The sequence below is a fragment of the Mangifera indica genome, chromosome 6, assembly GCF_011075055.1.
Source record: "Mangifera indica cultivar Alphonso chromosome 6, CATAS_Mindica_2.1, whole genome shotgun sequence".
Lineage (NCBI taxonomy): Eukaryota > Viridiplantae > Streptophyta > Magnoliopsida > Sapindales > Anacardiaceae > Mangifera > Mangifera indica.
Window position 1 is genome coordinate 951,614 of NC_058142.1, and position 17,479 is coordinate 969,092.

At 36.5% G+C, this 17,479-nt stretch overlaps 5 protein-coding genes across 8 annotated transcripts; 1 reads left to right on the forward strand and 4 right to left on the reverse strand.

The window, feature by feature from the left end:
- Positions 1–123: 123 nt before the first annotated feature.
- On the reverse strand, positions 124–3,046 carry LOC123219191 (aminomethyltransferase, mitochondrial). 2 transcript variants are annotated; one of them, XM_044640987.1, is made up of 4 exons: positions 2,924–3,046; positions 1,660–2,242; positions 1,012–1,130; positions 124–822 (listed from the first exon to the last, which is right to left on the reverse strand). In XM_044640987.1, the coding sequence occupies exons 2-4, from the start codon at positions 2,218–2,220 to the stop codon at positions 276–278; spliced, it is 1,227 nt and encodes a 408-aa protein (XP_044496922.1). In that variant the 5' UTR covers positions 2,221–2,242; positions 2,924–3,046; the 3' UTR covers positions 124–275. The 2 variants fall into 2 exon arrangements, with proteins under 2 accessions (XP_044496922.1, XP_044496921.1); XM_044640986.1 differs by lacking the exon at positions 2,924–3,046 and adding an exon at positions 2,739–2,893.
- Positions 3,047–3,891: 845 nt separating this feature from the next.
- Positions 3,892–6,470, forward strand: LOC123218851. The gene is made up of 8 exons (XM_044640504.1): positions 3,892–3,985; positions 4,068–4,163; positions 4,930–5,203; positions 5,280–5,399; positions 5,486–5,644; positions 5,800–5,972; positions 6,075–6,180; positions 6,272–6,470. The coding sequence occupies exons 3-8, from the start codon at positions 4,952–4,954 to the stop codon at positions 6,299–6,301; spliced, it is 840 nt and encodes a 279-aa protein (XP_044496439.1). The 5' UTR covers positions 3,892–3,985; positions 4,068–4,163; positions 4,930–4,951; the 3' UTR covers positions 6,302–6,470.
- A 451-nt stretch (positions 6,471–6,921) lies between these two features.
- On the reverse strand, positions 6,922–10,989 carry LOC123218850 (U3 small nucleolar RNA-associated protein 6 homolog). 2 transcript variants are annotated; one of them, XM_044640503.1, is made up of 6 exons: positions 10,464–10,989; positions 9,403–10,062; positions 8,734–9,183; positions 7,949–8,121; positions 7,536–7,719; positions 6,922–7,161 (listed from the first exon to the last, which is right to left on the reverse strand). In XM_044640503.1, exons 1-6 carry the CDS (start codon positions 10,887–10,889, stop codon positions 7,066–7,068), a joined length of 1,989 nt encoding a protein of 662 aa, XP_044496438.1. In that variant the 5' UTR covers positions 10,890–10,989; the 3' UTR covers positions 6,922–7,065. The 2 variants fall into 2 exon arrangements, with proteins under 2 accessions (XP_044496438.1, XP_044496437.1); XM_044640502.1 differs by having other exon boundaries at positions 7,949–8,139.
- Positions 10,990–11,862: 873 nt separating this feature from the next.
- LOC123218849 (glycine-rich cell wall structural protein 2-like) lies at positions 11,863–12,789 on the reverse strand. Its single transcript, XM_044640501.1, has 2 exons — positions 12,156–12,789; positions 11,863–12,056 (listed from the first exon to the last, which is right to left on the reverse strand). Exons 1-2 carry the CDS (start codon positions 12,787–12,789, stop codon positions 11,863–11,865), a joined length of 828 nt encoding a protein of 275 aa, XP_044496436.1.
- Positions 12,790–15,956: 3,167 nt separating this feature from the next.
- LOC123219773 lies at positions 15,957–17,444 on the reverse strand. Of its 2 annotated transcripts, none has more exons than XM_044641755.1 (6): positions 17,161–17,444; positions 16,976–17,052; positions 16,852–16,888; positions 16,610–16,751; positions 16,328–16,490; positions 15,957–16,228 (listed from the first exon to the last, which is right to left on the reverse strand). In XM_044641755.1, the coding sequence occupies exons 1-6, from the start codon at positions 17,429–17,431 to the stop codon at positions 16,013–16,015; spliced, it is 906 nt and encodes a 301-aa protein (XP_044497690.1). In that variant the 5' UTR covers positions 17,432–17,444; the 3' UTR covers positions 15,957–16,012. The 2 variants fall into 2 exon arrangements, with proteins under 2 accessions (XP_044497690.1, XP_044497689.1); XM_044641754.1 differs by having other exon boundaries at positions 16,610–16,757.
- Between the last annotated feature and the right edge of the window lie 35 nt (positions 17,445–17,479).

The following is a 17,479-nucleotide window of genomic DNA, read 5'->3' on the forward strand; positions in this document are numbered from 1 at the left end:
TTTTTGTTAAGTAGGAGAAAAAAATAAGGAAAAAATGATTTTCCTGATTTAGGATTTCACGTTATTTTCTTTTTTTCCTATTAGATTTTCTAATTTTAATTAAGATTATCCTGGGAGCACAAGGAATAAAGATTCTTGTTCTGTTGTAAGAATTATAAAAATATGCAAGATTAAAGACCTCGCAAATACAGTAGAAGAGAAATCAGTAGCTGCCAATGTTTATCAGAGTCAAAACATGAACCCATTAGAAGATTCAGGGGCTGAAGCAGCAACAACTAAGATGGCTTGTAATATTTTGTAGGCACAAATGGCATCTTTGTGATGTTTCCATCATAGGTCTTTCCTCGTACCTCAATCTTAACCTTGGTGCCTGCCTTGTGCACTCCAGATTTCACGTACCCCATGGCTATGTTCTTCTTGAGGCAAGGGCTGAATCCTCCACTGGTGATTTCGCCAATGGGATTTCCTTTCTCATCGTGAACCTTACTGTGGGATCTCGCAGGTGGACCTGAAGAGAAGAATCCAACACGTCTGACTGGCGGCCCCTCTTCGAGTTGTTTGAGTATTTTCTCAGCACCCAGAAAGCCTCCTTCTGCTCTCCTCCTCTTTCCAATTGCCCATGTGAGTCCAGCTTCCACAGGTGTCACATGTTGTTCCATATCATTACCGTATAAACATAGGCCAGCTTCCAGCCGGAGACTGTCTCGAGCACCAAGCCCTGTCAATCTGACCTTCCCTTCAGATTTCTCCAGAATTGCTTTTGCAAGATCGACTGCATTCTCTGAAGGAACTGAGATTTCAAATCCATCTTCACCAGTATATCTGCGAATCTCATGAGAGGAAAAGAAGAAAGTAGTTGTAAAATCACAGAAGAAAAAGGAAGTTGGAAGTAAGCTAAACACATGTTATTAAGGCATACTGTAGAACTAAAAGTGTTGGATAAATTTAATCTGATTAATCCACATACAAACAAAGGAAAGTGAAGAATGAAGAAAGCAAAAAGAATCATACCCTGTCCTTGTGAGGAAGCAAGTTGCCCCATTGATATCCAGAATACGGAACAACCCAAAGTATAACTTGCTCAAATCCTCTTTTGTCAGGAGCTGAAGAACCGAGGCAGCAAGTGGACCCTGAAGAGAGAAATGAAAAACACTTTAACATATGTTGCTAAAGTGAAGTCTTGTGACTTAAAGATCACAATCTTCAACCAATATTAACTTTGAGTCTGCTTCATACCCATATATTCAACAGATCTTACAGAAAAATGCACCAGAATGCCCAGATAATATAAATTACCGATATTACTAGCTCCATGCATCAAAGAACAAGCGATGAAAAGGGAAAAGAAAAGCCAGAAATGAAAAGAACAAGCAAAAACAACTGATAGGCAAGAGAGTAATGCACTTAAAATTGCCACAATGGAACTGCAGCCTTCAACAACGTGTTAGACATGTTTGAGCAACCAATCATCTCAATAGAATTCATGAAGAATTCTCACAGAGAATCCCATATTCAACCAAAGAAACAAACACTAGCAGAGTATGAGTATCCTCACACACAATATCTAAGAACATGGTTCATCATCTCAAACAAACTTAACTAAAACTCAAATTTGAAGCAATATATGGCAAGGAAAGCATACAAAGTGTTACAACTAACCTGGAGTGCTAGAAGAGATCTCTCATCATGGATGTGCCATGAGACATCCCCACCTTTGCCTGTGAAACTCTTCATATGCTTCTCGATGTGGGCCAGATCCTTATCCCTACATCCAGCATTCACAACAATGTATATGTGATCACCCTTAACCTTTGTGATGACAGAATCATCGATTGCCCCTCCATTCTCATTTGTAAAGACTGTAAGAGTCCCACTTCCAGGGGTAAGCCCAGCAACATCAGCAATCACAAGCTTTTCAAGAAAAGGAATGCAGTCCTTCCCCTTGAGACTCAATCCACACATATGGGAGACATCAAAGAGGCTACCATTCTCTCTACAATTCAGAGTCGATTCCATAATTGAGTCCTTGTACTGAATGGGCATGCTCCATCCAGCAAATGGGACCATTTTTGCACCATTAGCAACATGGAAATCAAAAAGAACAGTTTTCTTCAGGTTAGCTTCTGAAGCAAAGTATCTACGAGCAGCAGCACCCTTCTTATCGGCCTGCACCAGACGACGGGTGATTGATTGTCCAAGTTGCCATAGACCTCCTCTCATTTTCCTATATAAATCAATGTACCTGGGCAAAAATTAAACAGATTTCTTTGAATAATGAATCGATAATAATGAATTTCAGATAGGATCTCTAAAAATCCAACAAACACAGCCTTATATAATAATCATCGACAATTGCCTTAAAATCTAGTGAAAACATAACCTCATTCTTCAGATGAACGATCAACATAACATAAAATGAGGTGGCAAGTTTGAAATTTTTTCATGTGTCAAGTGAATAATTCCCAGTGAGTGAATAGGCAATGAGAACACAGAAGTATTTGAACAAGCCAAGCGGTGAGATGTTGATAAAAAAAATTACCAGTATGAATTCAAGTTAACTTAGTCATCGCGATCCTTAAAGATCTCTCTTTTACAAGAAGAAACACTGTGAACTCATAAAAAAAGGATCCTTTTTCTGGAACGACTCTACAAAGATTTTCAATTGGCGATGGAAATATACACCGTAGAGATATTAAATGCAGTTACACAGAAAAAAAAGAAATAGACTGAACACTTACAGAGATGGGTTATCTTTCTTCTTCTGAAAAAACAAATCTGAGAGCTCAAACGAGCATCCCAACTCAACCCAGCAGAGGATAGTGGATAGGAAGAGCAAAAAATATGGACTTTATAATATATGCGGCATGGTATTATCACTTATATTATATTTTATAAAATGAATATTATGATTTAAAAAAATTACCGAAAAAGAGAGATGGTTGGTGGTGGAAAAGGAGTTGGTGGCGGAGGGTTTCTAAGCCAAATCAAGAGACAACCAACAAAAAACAACAAAACCCCATCGTTAGTGAGTGGTTGCACTTTGAGTATCCCAATCTGCTTGGCGAAACTTTTGGTCCAAATAATGCACCATGTATATCAAATGTTTGATTATGTTTTGTCCCTGGATTTGCGGTCAAGGTCAGAAGTTAGATGGGATGTAGGATTATCTGTCATGGAATTGAGTGCAGGAGATTTTAGTTGCTGACAGGCTACCTAAGTTGGTAAGAGATTGCTGTGGACAGCACAAAATAAATACATTTACATACAAAGTTGTTGGGTGGGCTAGTGTTAATAGCAGGTGAGATTGACTATTGACTGCCTCTATTAACTTGTGCTTTGAAGGAATATTTAGGAAGTGGATGGACTTATACACAGCCTAAGAATTCTCCCAGAGTATCTGCTGGTTGTTTGCCAGAAGCGTCTGTTTCCAAGGAAATCTTAAAGCCCACCAATTTAAATAAATTAAACTCAAATTAAAGTTACAATTTAACAATTTGACCCATTTGTTTCTTTATTAATAAGGTTTATTTTATCGATAATATTGTTTATCACTTATTAATTCAAACAAATTTAAAATAAATATTATGCATTCAAACTAAACTCAATTTGGCCTTTAGATTCTGTCTAGAATCCACTCCTTGGAAGTTCACCTATCAAAAAGTAAAGGGTATTGCCTCCAAATGGTGCCAATTTTATCATTTATGCTATAAAAAGGCAGCACTTTTTAGGTCAAGGGACTAGAATGAAGTCTCTATGAAGTAATTACCGCAAAATCTTACACAATCCTGTAAAAAAAAAAAAGATAATTTTGCGTGCCAAATTGTTTCCAATTCGATGACCTACAAAAGACAAAGGAAAGTTGCTTAAGTAGAACATATACTGTGCGTTCAAGGCGGTCGAGTGAAGTCATCTGATTTGAGAAGTCCCCACGTCTTGTTTCTCAATTTGTCATACCAGCCAGAAAAATATAAATCATGGAATCTTGGTAACCATTCAAAACATTGGTGGCTTCAGTTAATGCCTTTCAGATTTCTTCTTTAAACTCACTTCACTCCGTCTTGTCATAGATATGAGATATTTTCACATCACTATATCTTTCTGATCGAACTTAGCCTCTTCGTTTTGCTGTTGTTCCCGCATGAACTCTTCTATAAACTAGACGGGTAAGTCCAATTTTGTATCTGTTCTTCTATTTTCTTTATCGGTTGAACTGTATTTGTGATCTTAGGATCAAGAGATGAACAGGATCATATATGTGTTTGCTTTTATTGTCTTCTGTAAAGGATCATCTGCCCAGAACTTTCAATAATTATAAAGATGGAGTCTGGGGTAGGGTTTTAATTTTCTTTCCTTGATTTGCTCTTAATAGTCTATTGTTCTCAGCTACTTGCCTCAGAAAAATATGAAAACTGACTCTTATTGAGCTACTAGTAGAACAGATGTTATCATTTTAAGACTTTGTTCTCTCAATTAGCAGTTTCTTTCTAGAGGTGGATACGAGCCGATTTTGGCTTAGAGCTCTAGCTTGGTAGCTCGACTTATTTGTCTATCCATTGATACTCTTCACCATTCCAATAACATTGCTTGGCGAGAGCAGTACGACAATACTCTATACCATCTCGAAAGAGCTTGATCTCAAGCTCAAACGGTACATTATGGATTTTATTTGAGCTTGAGCCAGCCCCAAGCTGAGCTCAGTTTGGATTGAATCCACCATTTTAGCATCTCTCTGTCTTTGTATCACAGCTTCTTGGTTTTTATCTTCAATTTCTAGTTTACTCTGTGTTTGAGTCATTGGCACTGGTGTCTTCTGTCATTCTCTCTAGTAAAGAGTACTTGCTTTTTTATGTTTTTGTAAATCAAATGGGTTCAGTTTCTGTTTGACTATTTTTTGCCCTTTATGCCATGGTGTTTGTTTTGAATTTAAAGGCAATTATATGATGGTTCTACAATGTTAACGGTCTATCCGCCGGTAGCTGTCAGCAACTGCCTGCCATTTCTGGGCTGTAACACGCTGCATGATGCTTCTCCCTGCAAGAATACTCATGTTAATTCCTTGACTAGCATTGCAACTTCTCCTAGCCCTTTACATGGTCCCTGTAATAATGTAGTTCGCAGGGAGACCTCTCCCTTTTCATGGAAAAGCCGTAATCAACTTGACACTCATGCTTTTTCACACAGAGTGCCTGCTAAGAAATGGCTGGTAAGCAGTGTTTAGCCTTTCTTCAAAATTTTATATGATTTTAACTTCATGTAGCACACTATTTTTATTATTATAGTGCCAATCTCATGATGCTATTTCACCGGATGATGAGTATCGTTCATCGCGCAACATAGCAATCAGCTTGTTCAGACGATATCGGAATGCCATTGAGCGTGGCGGAGGTGACACCCTAAAAGTATATTCAGATGTCTGGTTGATCTGTTATCAAGTCTATTATGCTGTCTTCTCCAAGTAATGTTTTTTCTCTATAATGCATATCAGGAATTCATTAGTGCAGGCGTAAATGCATATGCACTAGGCTGCACTGATGAAGGAATAAGGAAAGAACTCATTGCTTTGAAGGAATCCGGTACTGAAATTGGAGCGATGCAAAGTTACGGTGGAGGCACCAGTCTGAAGTCCAAGATTTTCTCAGAGGAGGTGACACTTTCGTCCTAGAACATTGCACTTCTTTCTAAAATGCTTCAGTTGTTCAATTACACACCGAATAAGTGTTGATGAATTCGAAGATTATATTTTTATCAAACTACTGAATGATCTTAATTGGACCAACAATTTTCCATTTCATGATACAGGTAAACGAGTGTATTCTGTGGCTGAGCATTATATTCATCACGATATTGTGCACACCGCAACCAACCATAGTAAGATGGTCAGCTACACCACCAGTTTCTGATGAAATACAGCTTCAATGGAAAGGATTCTGTGCTCTTATAGCAAATGCATATTTTGGAAGGGGAATGGCATGGTGAGGTTCTTTAGCTCATATAGTTCATTTTATAGTGCAGAAAATTGCTTGTGCTAAGCTTTGGCTCACCAATTTTTGCCTCTTTTTTCGTGTTCACCAAAGGCTTCCAGTGAAGACTCTTCAGCTAGAGCAAATGGCAGTCGTGGGACGTGCAGAGGAGCCATCAGTAGTAGCCAGCCGAATGCGACTAGTTTTTAGCACATTAGAGGTAAGCAAAATCTTGCTTTGTTCTGTAATTACCGTCGTTGAAGAATTGACAAATCTGGGTGCTGTAATCTGATTTTCTATGGCTTTTGCAGGTAGTAAGTCAACAATGGCCAACTGTCTAGCAGCATGCTACAATATCAACAATAACTTTTCCCCTATTTGGCCTATGGTTTAATTTGATAATTGTAAATTATCATTTATATAATATTAATCAACTTTCATGGGAAAGTTTCCTGTAATCTGTCATGGCTGCGGTATTATCAATGGTTTATATTGCTGTTGTCCCCGTAATTAGATCTTACCGGACCCAAACAAAGGTTCTGTTCAAGCTTAATTCAAATAAAAAAAACCAGTTTAAACTCGAACTAGACTCACTTGATTGATCAATTAAAAGTTGATAGAAAAGAAAAAAGTCAGGCAGAGGAAGAATAATCAAAGAAGTACCGGAGATGAGGAAAAATCCTAAAAGTTGAAAAATCATCAAAAAAAGATAAAAAGTTATTAAAGAAAATGAATTTTCTAATTACTATTCGAATTCGACAACTCAATCAAGTTGATCTGATGTCATCCCTACTCAAGTTCAACTCATTTGAGATCACCCTCTACTTGGATCCACCCCTAGATTCTATTATTAATGGTGAAATTAAACAATTACACCATTTCTATTTAGTGTAATGGTGCCCAGACCTTACAAACCTTGTACTTAGATCTTATAAAGCATGCTCAGGAGCAAAGAAACAAATTAATAAACTAACATCACTACCTTTATATCTGTTTCTCTTCAAATGCACAGGAATAAATGGGTCATACATCAGGAAACAGTGTCAAAATTGATGTATGCAACAAGGTCAAAATTGTGTTCTTGGTTTGTCTAACAAATGCGACATTACTGTTCATCTGGCAAAACTGTCAATGCGGCAGAGTCCTTAAGAGTCTTCCGTGCTCGCCAATAGACGGTGGTAGCTGTTTCCGATGTGCCCAACTATGGAAGGAATGAAAATGAAGTCAAAAGAAATTCAAGGTATGTAACATATCAAATAGTTAATACAGAAAATGGTGTCAAAGGGTAATGCAGGTGCAAGGAATGGTTTAACCATACTTCTCAAAGCACAACAGAACTGCTGTTGGTCCTGAAACTAGTCATGTTAAATAGAAATTAATTTTGGGTCATAAAACGAGCATGCAATGACAGCAAATGAATTACAACATCAAACTTGCAAAAATTCTGCTTGGACGGTTAGAAAACGTGCTTCCTCAGCAATGCCAACTAAATCATACTCATTTGTAAAACAAATGAATGAAGCAAACTGTGGATGCATATATTCTTTACTTAAGGTTAAGCATAGCAAATTTCACCTTAGTCTCCATAGAATAGTAATCTTGCCACAATTCCGTGTTTTGGTCATAAGTTGCAAGAGCAGATTCAAACAACTTTCGAGCATTTACCAGAGAATCTTTATCCCCAACAGATGCAAGATTCAACTCTAATTCAATACAATTTCGATATAACACAAGACCTGGCCGGGGTAGAGCAAGAAACCTGCAATTGACACAAAACCAGAGTCACAAACTCCTACATTGGGAGAAAGAGCCAATTAAGAGTCTTAAGTTTTGATATTATTGTTAATGTGTTCAATGCTAATTCAGAAACAAAATTTGTCAAATATATCAGCCAAATTACTGTATCAAAGGCTACCGAGCAAATAAACAGTGAATTTTCCGCCAATCATTACATAAAATTTTCAGTAGCCGATGATTTATTAACATACCGCTTATACATCTCTCTTGCATGCTGAATTCCATCTTTCTGAAGAACAAAATTTATGAGAGCCAAAGGGAGAGAAAATCCATTTTCACTGCCAACATCTTTAGCCACAGAAATGAGGGAAATCTCCACAAGCTTTTCAAAATAATGTTTTTGATTTCCAAACAATTTGAGGGCCTGCATTACAGAATAATGCTAAAAGTAGAGTTATAGAAGCCCCAGCTATTATTGCATTAGCACTCAATAAAGACAAGGATAAAGCCAACATGAAACATGGAAATTTTAAATAAAAAGAATTTAGTTAGTGAAATATCATAACCCAAACCAGCATATAAAATTATCAACTCATGCAATCAACAGAACTGCAGCCTAACTCAAGCAACGTAAACCTCTTTAATCACATATTCTAGTATTCAATCATGCGATGGAATCTTTTGACTTAAATTTATGACAAACCGAAACACAAATTTTTAACCATTGATAAATGTAATCTAATGGATATTAGATGGAGGTTGGAAGTGGTTATTTCATTGCCATCTCATCAATTTTTGAACCCTTAGATTATCATTATATCAACAACTGACATTTTGTGTCAACACTTTAAGCCATAAACATAAGTTAAAAGATCCCAACACTTTAATAATTTACCCAATGCAACAAATACCGCAACATGGTTCAGGAATTTAATTCTAATTTACTGATTAAACACCATTCCTAACGCCTCAATTTTCACCCTACAAAAGTTTAATTGCAGTTTTCGGTAAGAATAAAGGAAACTTGATAACGTACCATAAGCCACAGGCTCTCAGCCTCTGATACTGAAAATTTTGTCAAAAGACTTATTAGCATTTCAAAGATGGATAGCATGTCAGCCTTGCTAGGCGAGGTAGAATTCTTTGTAACACATCTGACTTCTACCGAGACCCTTAAAAGCCATAATTGAAAAGAATCTGAAAGAGTACCACCACAAAGCTTTTCGGCGAGTCTCCGGGCTTCATCCAACCTCCCAAGTTGCAAGTAAAGTGATATATATCTGCTGGCAATATCCTCAGTCAAGCACCCTATTGCTTCAGCCCTTTCATAGACCGTCAAGAGATGTGAAATATAATGTTCAATATGATTGGGGGACTCAGAAACTTTGGTTTCTCCTCCATTGGGAGTAATAATATCAGTCAAAAATTTTGTATATTGATCAAGCAACTTTGCTGAAGGCACATTTTCTAAAGCCTCCTCATAAACCTACACAGGAAAGAGCACCCAAGATACAAATAATTTACTAGCTTCAAGAAAATCAGCATCTGTATATTCAAATTCCCCGTAAATTATGTAATGGCTTAAGATGCTTGTACATTTATAGTTAATGTAGCAAAAACCAGCCTTTACAAAACCACACATTGGCATTTAATAGTTTTAGAATACCACTCAGTACTATGTACCACTCAGTACTATGACTCATACCTGAACAGCTTTTTGCATTTGAGAAAGCACAACATTTTCACTCAACTCCTGTGAACTTTTAGTCTCAGTCATTTCAAGTCTTGCTAGCCAGTCCCAATATTCTGGATCTGCTGAAAAGTCTTTCTTCATGCCACTAAGTATCTCCTTGCGCATGTCTTCTGATTGTGCCAAGTCTGTCCCTTCCAATATCTCAAAAAATCTTTGCCTCAGGCAGAAGCTTGAAGGTATAGCCTCGACTGCTCCACTGTAAATAGTTTGAAGAACCCTTAAACCTTGTTCTCTAAACAAATCTATTTTCTTCTCGGATTCCATATTTTCAACATTTGATTCATCAACACTTCCTTTCTCTTCATCAAGAGGCATAAACAGATCTTTATTTTCATCAATCCATTGTTTCTCATCAGCCTCTCTACGATCACGAACCAGAGTTCCCTTTTCCTCACCAAGAGCAACCTTCCTGGCCTTTAATTTATTGAGGTATGTAAGTTCCATGCGAAGGTACTCAACCCAAAGGTCTTCAGAAGTTGGGCACATTCTCAAACCATTCTGCATAAGAGCACGTGCAGCAGTGACATTTAAATTCTGATCGAATTCCCATGCAGCCGCATATATCCAAACTCCTGGGACCTTAGGATGAAACCTAATCACTTGAGCCAGGACCTGCATATGGTTAATTGAAAATATTCATAAACATATACGAGTAAAAATAACAAATTGTTTAGACGTAAACTCTTTACCATTAAGAACAAATCATCAGCAGAAAACACAAGAATTGAACTTTTTTTTCTATTCTTCCCCCTACTTTCTCAGTAGCCAAACCGCACTCAAACGGTAAATCAAGTTAGAAAATGTTTTTCAGATTGTAAAAATAAATAAATAAATAAACTGATTTTGAAAACATTTAAACTCAATTTTGCATGAATCTATTGCATTCGTTATTTTCAAGAGAGAAAAACTCAACTGCATTGAAATTCTATATAAAACAAATCCAAACTACATTTAATTTTGGTTTCCGTTTCCTCAATCAAACACAGCAATCCAAATAGTTCCTTAAAAATTACCTTCTTCATTCTTCCATTCTTTCGCAGCCTACAAAACTCCAAGTACCGAAACCACAACTCAATATCTCCCTTAAACCTCATAACCGCCAACCTATAAATCTCCAAAACCCTCGCAACTCCAGCAAAATCTGAAACCGTTTTTTTGGTCCTCTTCCTCTTCTTCATGGCGGCGCCCTTCTCATTATCCTCCGTCTCTCGCGCCACCGACTTCTTCCTCAGGCGGCGGAGAGTGTCAAGCTGAGTCTCGTACTCGATATACGCTAAATAGTCCTGCTTGAGAGGACTCGGTCTCTTCAACCTGTACTCGAACTTCCGGCGCTGCTTAACGATTTCGCTGATTTCGCACCGCGTAAACAGGCCTCGCCGCTCCAGGTCGTCCAGCTCGTCCACCATGCGCTCCAGCCGGTACTGTACCACGTCAGCCATTGCTGCTTGTTTTGAGAGTTAGTTCAGCTGTTCAAGTTTCAAGTTTTGTCAGGAACCTGTTACTGTGAGTTCTAGCTTTCTAGGGCTTCTTGTTAACGTTTGTTTCGTTTCAGCAAGGAGGAATGAAGTACAAAAGAGGATTTGCTATATGGGCCGGGCCCAGAAACCAGCCCATCTGCATCCCGTAAAGTCATAATTTTCCTTTTTAAATTTATTATTACATAAATTGAGAAAAGTTGGGAGATGGGTTTAACTTGCGCCAAATCTATAAAAGGGATACCCCCTAGTTTGGTTCGGATTCATAACAGTATATTCAAATTTTAACATAAATTGTTTTATTTGAGTTGATAAATATTAATGTCAAAAAAAGTAAATAATAATATTATTAAAAAAATCAATAATAAAGTGAGTTTTGATAGCTACATTAATCAAGAGTTTAAAAAAATAATATATGGAATCTAAAACAATTTAACTCAAATAATCAAATTCCCTGAAAAAAGTATGGAGTAATAAAAATATTTATTAATGAATTAATTTGTCCATAAAATAAGTGTTGACTTGTAGGTTATATTTAGAGTTTATTTGTGAGATCTTTTGTCATAAATTATATTTTATTTTGTATTGTTATAGTTTTAATAAATATTTGGATTATGGTAAAGTTAGATTTGATTTGAAGTATTCAATTTTGAATTTAAGTTATAATCAAATAAATTTAAATATTTTAATTCAAATATAATTTACTATTAGTCTCAAACCAATAATATAGATTTTGATAGTCAACTAGTTTCAATTTTGATTGTGATATGTGTATCTTTGATTGACGGAAGATACTAGTATAAGTTCCAATGTTATTCTACAATAAGTAGTTTATTTGATATCAAAATAGCAATATTACTTCAGTGAATAAAACCTTGTGTTTCACAAGTAAAGCTGCGAATTGGAGACATGCAAAATCAATACAAATACTAAATATTTAGGGATTGCCGTTGTGGTTGTCTTTGTTTTCATCATCCCCACCACTATTTCCAATCCCGAATCCAAATCCCATTCCCATTCCGAATCCCATATTCATTCCATTCTTCCCTCCACCTCCTTCGTAACCACTACCTTCACCATGTCCATATCCTCCTCCTCCTCCTCCTCCTCCACCACTTCCTGCTCCACCTCCTGCTCCAAAACCACTTCCATGACCATAACCTCCTCCATTAGAACCACCACCTCCACCTCCACCTCCACCTCCTCCTCCTCCTCCTCCTCCACCACCACCGCCAAATCCTACATTGCCACCAAAGCCAGCACCAAAACCACTTCCATGACCATACCCTCCATTTGAACCTCTACCACCTCCACCCCCACCTCCTCCTCCTCCTCCTCCTCCTCCAGCCCCTCCTTCACCACCCACACCAACCCCACCACCAAAACCACTACCATGACCTTCTCCACTACCAGCAGAGCCACCTCCACCTCCCTCTCCACCACCGCCACCTCCACCTCCCCCAGCAGCCCCACCTCCAACATCCCCACCAGCACCATATCCACTACCATGACCAGACCCTCCTCCACCACCTTCTCCACCTCCACCTCCTCCACCAGCACCACCCCCACCTGCACCAACTACACCACCTCCAGCCCCATAGCCTTCTCCATGACCAGAACCCTTACCCCCACCATTCCCACCGCCGCCGCCACCTCCTCCTCCTCCACCACCACCGAAACCTCTACCATAAAAACTTCCACAACTTCGCCAACTTCGATACGAGCAATAATCATCATTCTTATAAACACCACTTGGACGACCACCACCATAACCATTCTCATCACCATCATCTCCGCTAGTCAAAACACTAAAAACACTCAAAACAAGAACAGCCGCGTAGAAATGCTTAGCAAAAGATCCCATGGCTCGCTTGCACTTCATCTCTTCAATCGCTCCCCCCGTAATTTATACAAGTAGAAGAAATATGTTGGTTGGTCAAATGATGGCCTCTAAAATATTAAAATAAAATTCAAAAGATTAATAACATATGATCAATATCGAATGCAAACAAAAACCAAATAATTGTATTAATTTAGATGGTGGAGTAGGTATTGTAATTGTATCTTCTCGAGACTACAAAGTCATATATATGCAAATTAATTGAATTAGTAAATGAAAAATCTACTATATTCTACGTAGAATCCTATCTGTCATGCTGGCTTTTACGAATTTGATTAGAATTTTTAAGAGATGGAGGCGTGGATGGCCACATAGGATGAGAAAAGAGATGTGGACGCCATGTGACCAATGTGGTGTGAGAAATAAGTATAGTTTTGAATCGGTTGTTGAGATGGCCAACGGGATTAAAAACTTTGAAGTGAAAGACTCGGATTAATCTATCTTCTTGTTTTTTAACTCTCATATTTTCTTATTAAATAAACCAAACTTCTAAAAATTCTTGCATAAAATAAATCAAACTTTTAGTAATTTGTCTTAAAAATTGTATCAAACAAACATAATTAATATTATTTTTATAATTTTATTTTGCAAGCAAGATGATTTATTTAGTACTTTTATTAAGAAATAGTAAAAATTTAACTCATTTACTAGAATAATCTGTAAATTTAGTCTGTTCAGTAAAAAAATTTGAAAGTTGAATCTATTCAATATTAAAAAATAAAGTATAATTATTTCAATAAAAAAAAATTTAACTGTTCAATACTTTTAAACGTTGTTATTTCAATAATGATTAATAAATCATCGTCACCTTTGACTCCTAATGGACAACTGCTCCAACCAGAATGTCTTGAGAGAGCACCAATCAGCTTCTTTTTCCTCTTGGTATATCATCTTCTTCCTTTAACTACTCTCTATTCTGCTAAACAATGAGCTAACAAGTTTAGTTTATATCTATCTAATTGCGCTATCATATGATTTAAAAGACTCAAATTGGAAGCGACTTTTTTGACTCAAATAGTGTAAATTAGCACATTGATTTGAATTATAATTGAAAAAGTGAAAAAATATTTTTTTAAAAAGATGAATTATATACCAGTGATGAAGGAGGCAGGTTGGTTGGTGGCTTTGTGCATCAGAAGGCCATATCCATCTGTGTCTACCTCCACAGAGAGCAAGTAAAGTGAATGCATTTGAAGCCGGAAGGTTAGGACGAAATCTTATCAAAGATTTCTCCTTGTATACGCAAAGGGTTTTTTAAGATTTTCTTGTTGTAGCTAATCTTGTCTCCTTTGTAGAGAATTATCTTCATTTTCGGAAAACGCTAACTGCTCCCACTATTTATATTTTTTGCATTTCAAATTAATTATGCACTAATTAACTAGTTAATTATAACAAGTTTTATAATCTCTAAGTGGACTCCAGTGACTACACTGTTTGTAATTTGAGAGACCCAACAACTTAAGTTTGAAGAGCAAAATAAAGTGTAGTACGATTAAGAACAATACAGAGAACGATTAATTGATATTGAATATCTTGAAACTTGCAGACTCAGACTAGATCCAATTAATCATAAAAGTTAACCAGAGACATGGCAGATTTTTAGAAACTCTTGTCAACCCTTGAATATTTATATTCTTATGCAAGAGTGCAATACTTCAAGTTCAATTAATCTTCTGATTCTTTTTGGAATGTAGGAGTCGGATATAGTAGGGAGAATAATGTTGAGCTGATAAGTAATCCACTTCTTGCTTTTTCTACCTCTCAATCGCTACTCACAAGTAGGGTTAAATTTGATTTGGATTAAGTTTGAATAAAATTTAATTTAAGATTAGTTCAAATCTAAAAAATAAATTAAAATTTAGTTTGAATTTGATATGTTAAAACTTGAATACAGCTAAAAAATAATATAAGATGATGGCAGAAAGAAAAAGAAAGATCTTTCATTATGTACAAGGGGGAAATTTTGCCAGAGGATACAGGTCATATCAATGCATTTAAATTGAACAAATATATATGATTCATTGATTTTAAATTAAATATTTTATGTTTTAAGTATACTATATTGTCAAAGCTCTCATGTTTTACACTATCTTGTTATAAAGAATTTATTATTATTTGATCTCAAAAATTAACAAAATTGATGGAATATTAAAATTTTTATAAAGAAAACCTGAATTAAGGTATGATATTTGAATCTCATATAAATTAGAATAAAAATATTTGCAAGAGTGAACATTAGTAGTACTTTTTGTTTGATCTAAAAGTTTTGATGCTCCTCCGAACCTTTGTTGGCACCAGCACCACCCCCATGCCACCACCACCACCTCCAGGACCTCCTCCTTCATGACTTCCAAGTCCTGGTGCGCCTATACCCATGAACACAGTCTCAGAATTGAAAACCCAAATGCTTAAAATTTCCTGGTGTTCAGATATATGTATAAACCATTTATGTATACGTTAATTTTTTTCATGTCATGTCCATGGTCCATGAATGGGCTGCCCTTAATCAAATCGATTCACCCTCCTTCCTGGAAAAAGTTCAGATTCCCTCAGTCCCCTATTTATGGAGACAATAGGAAAAGGAAATTAATTATAAAGTATAATGGCATGAACTTGCATAGTTATTTACATATATGTGAACTTTTTAAGATTTTTCTCATTTTAGATAGGATGATTTGTTCAAGCTTAAACGACATGTACTTGTGTTCATTTGAATAATATGTTTTCTCTGCATTTAAGCAAAATTATCATTTGATTTGAATTAGTCAAATTTAAATTAAAATTCAAGTTTAACTTAAATTTGATTTGTTTAGTTTTTTAGTAACATTCTTTATTATTCAATAATATTATTTACTTTATTAATAATATTATTTATCTCATTAATAATTTATTATCAAAATTATATACCATCTCAAAAAAATTTAAACTCGAGTTTGATCCAGTATTAAAAATTCAAATTGAGCTTCAGTTGCCCTTGCTCAGCCTCAATGCAAATTCACCCTTATTTACAAGTGCATAATGAATTGCCGTAGTTGGAATCAGAGAAAAATTATTGACACATTCATTTGTTTAAACTGTTTGGGCAGAGTATTAATTGGCAAGACAGATCGACATGAATTGACAAGAACATGGTTAAGAAATTATAACTTTCTGAAATTCCAAACTGTTTGTAACCATGTACATGAATTCAAGCAAGAGTGAGGTCAAGAGAGACGTCATTTTCACCAGCTTTGCCCAGCTTTAACCATGGAAGGGAATTAGCTTTTGACGCCAAAGAAAGAGAAGTTGAGCCCCAATCGGTCACTCTCCCTGCACCACTGTCACCCAAATCATGTAATCTTTGGCAAAAGCTGCCAGGAATAGCCATTTTTGGTGCAACTTTTTCCTGCTCACTTCTCATCTCCTGAAAGGCAAAACGGAAGAAACTAAGGTTAGAATAGAGTGCTTTGGGGTCTCTATTTGTATATGTTTGTTTGTGTATTCAGTAGAGAATTTTACTTACCCTCTGAGCTTTGCAGCTTTTCAGCAAGTCCTTGAAAATAATGTAAGAATTTGGTCCATGGTCCATTATTCCTTTGCCTGTAATTACTTGCTTGCTTGATGATAATGATGACAAGGCTTCATTCATCACCCCCTTCCCAACCCACATTCCCCCATTGTCTTTCCTGTTGATATGCATAAAGTGTGAACAATTGCAAGGAAAATTGAAAGCTCTTTCCACCGACAGATTTGACTTCTTAATACATAAAGTATGTGATGAAGATGGTGAAAACGCCACACAAACCAGTGATCCTGTGAGGCGGTATTCCTGAGAGCCAGCCCTTGAATAGAATGATTTCCAAAGCCTTGATGAATGTTTCGTAATGGGTAGTTTTTTGTCAGCTTCACATACTTGAGGTGATGATTCTGTGTCTTTGCAGCCTTGGCTGCTTCTGCAACCATAAATTAATCAGAGTTAATCTTTTATCTATGAAATTAGTACAGAAATTAGTAATAATGAATAGATTAATTGATAATTATGTGTACCTTGAATCATTTGGTCATGCTTCATGCTTCTGTACATCTGTTCATAGCAAGTTAAACGTTAGATAATTGTGAAAATTACCTCAAAATAATTAGGTTCTGGGAATAATGGGAAAGACATGTAAACCTGAAGATGGCTCTTCACGTGAGATATGGTGAGGCCTTTCACGTTCATCACCTGTAAAACCATCTTTGGAGTAGCTTCTGCAAATTAATTACCATTGAAAAGTCAGCTCTCTTGTTGACAAGAGAAAGAAAATTATGGCCAGGCTAGGGCAAGAAAAAGAGAAAGAGAAGAGAGAGAAAGCTTACTGTCTTCTCCTCCTAAACGTTCAACTGCATGAACAAAGCAGAGATGGAGGTCAGGAGTCCAGCGAAGGCGGGGCATTTTCGATCGAACATAAGGCCGAACAACCGGCGATTTCAAGCTTCTTCCTGAATCACTGTTGCTTCTTTTTGTAACGCTCATATCTAAAGACTTTGAACAGCAAAAGTCTCCTTCTCCACTCTCGAGAGAAGAAGAAGAAGAAGAAGACGGAGACTTTTTATTAAGAGAATTACTATCTCTCTCTCTCTGGAGCATCTTCAACCCTCTTCATTGCAATATTTGAAAAGGAGTTATTCTGTTTTA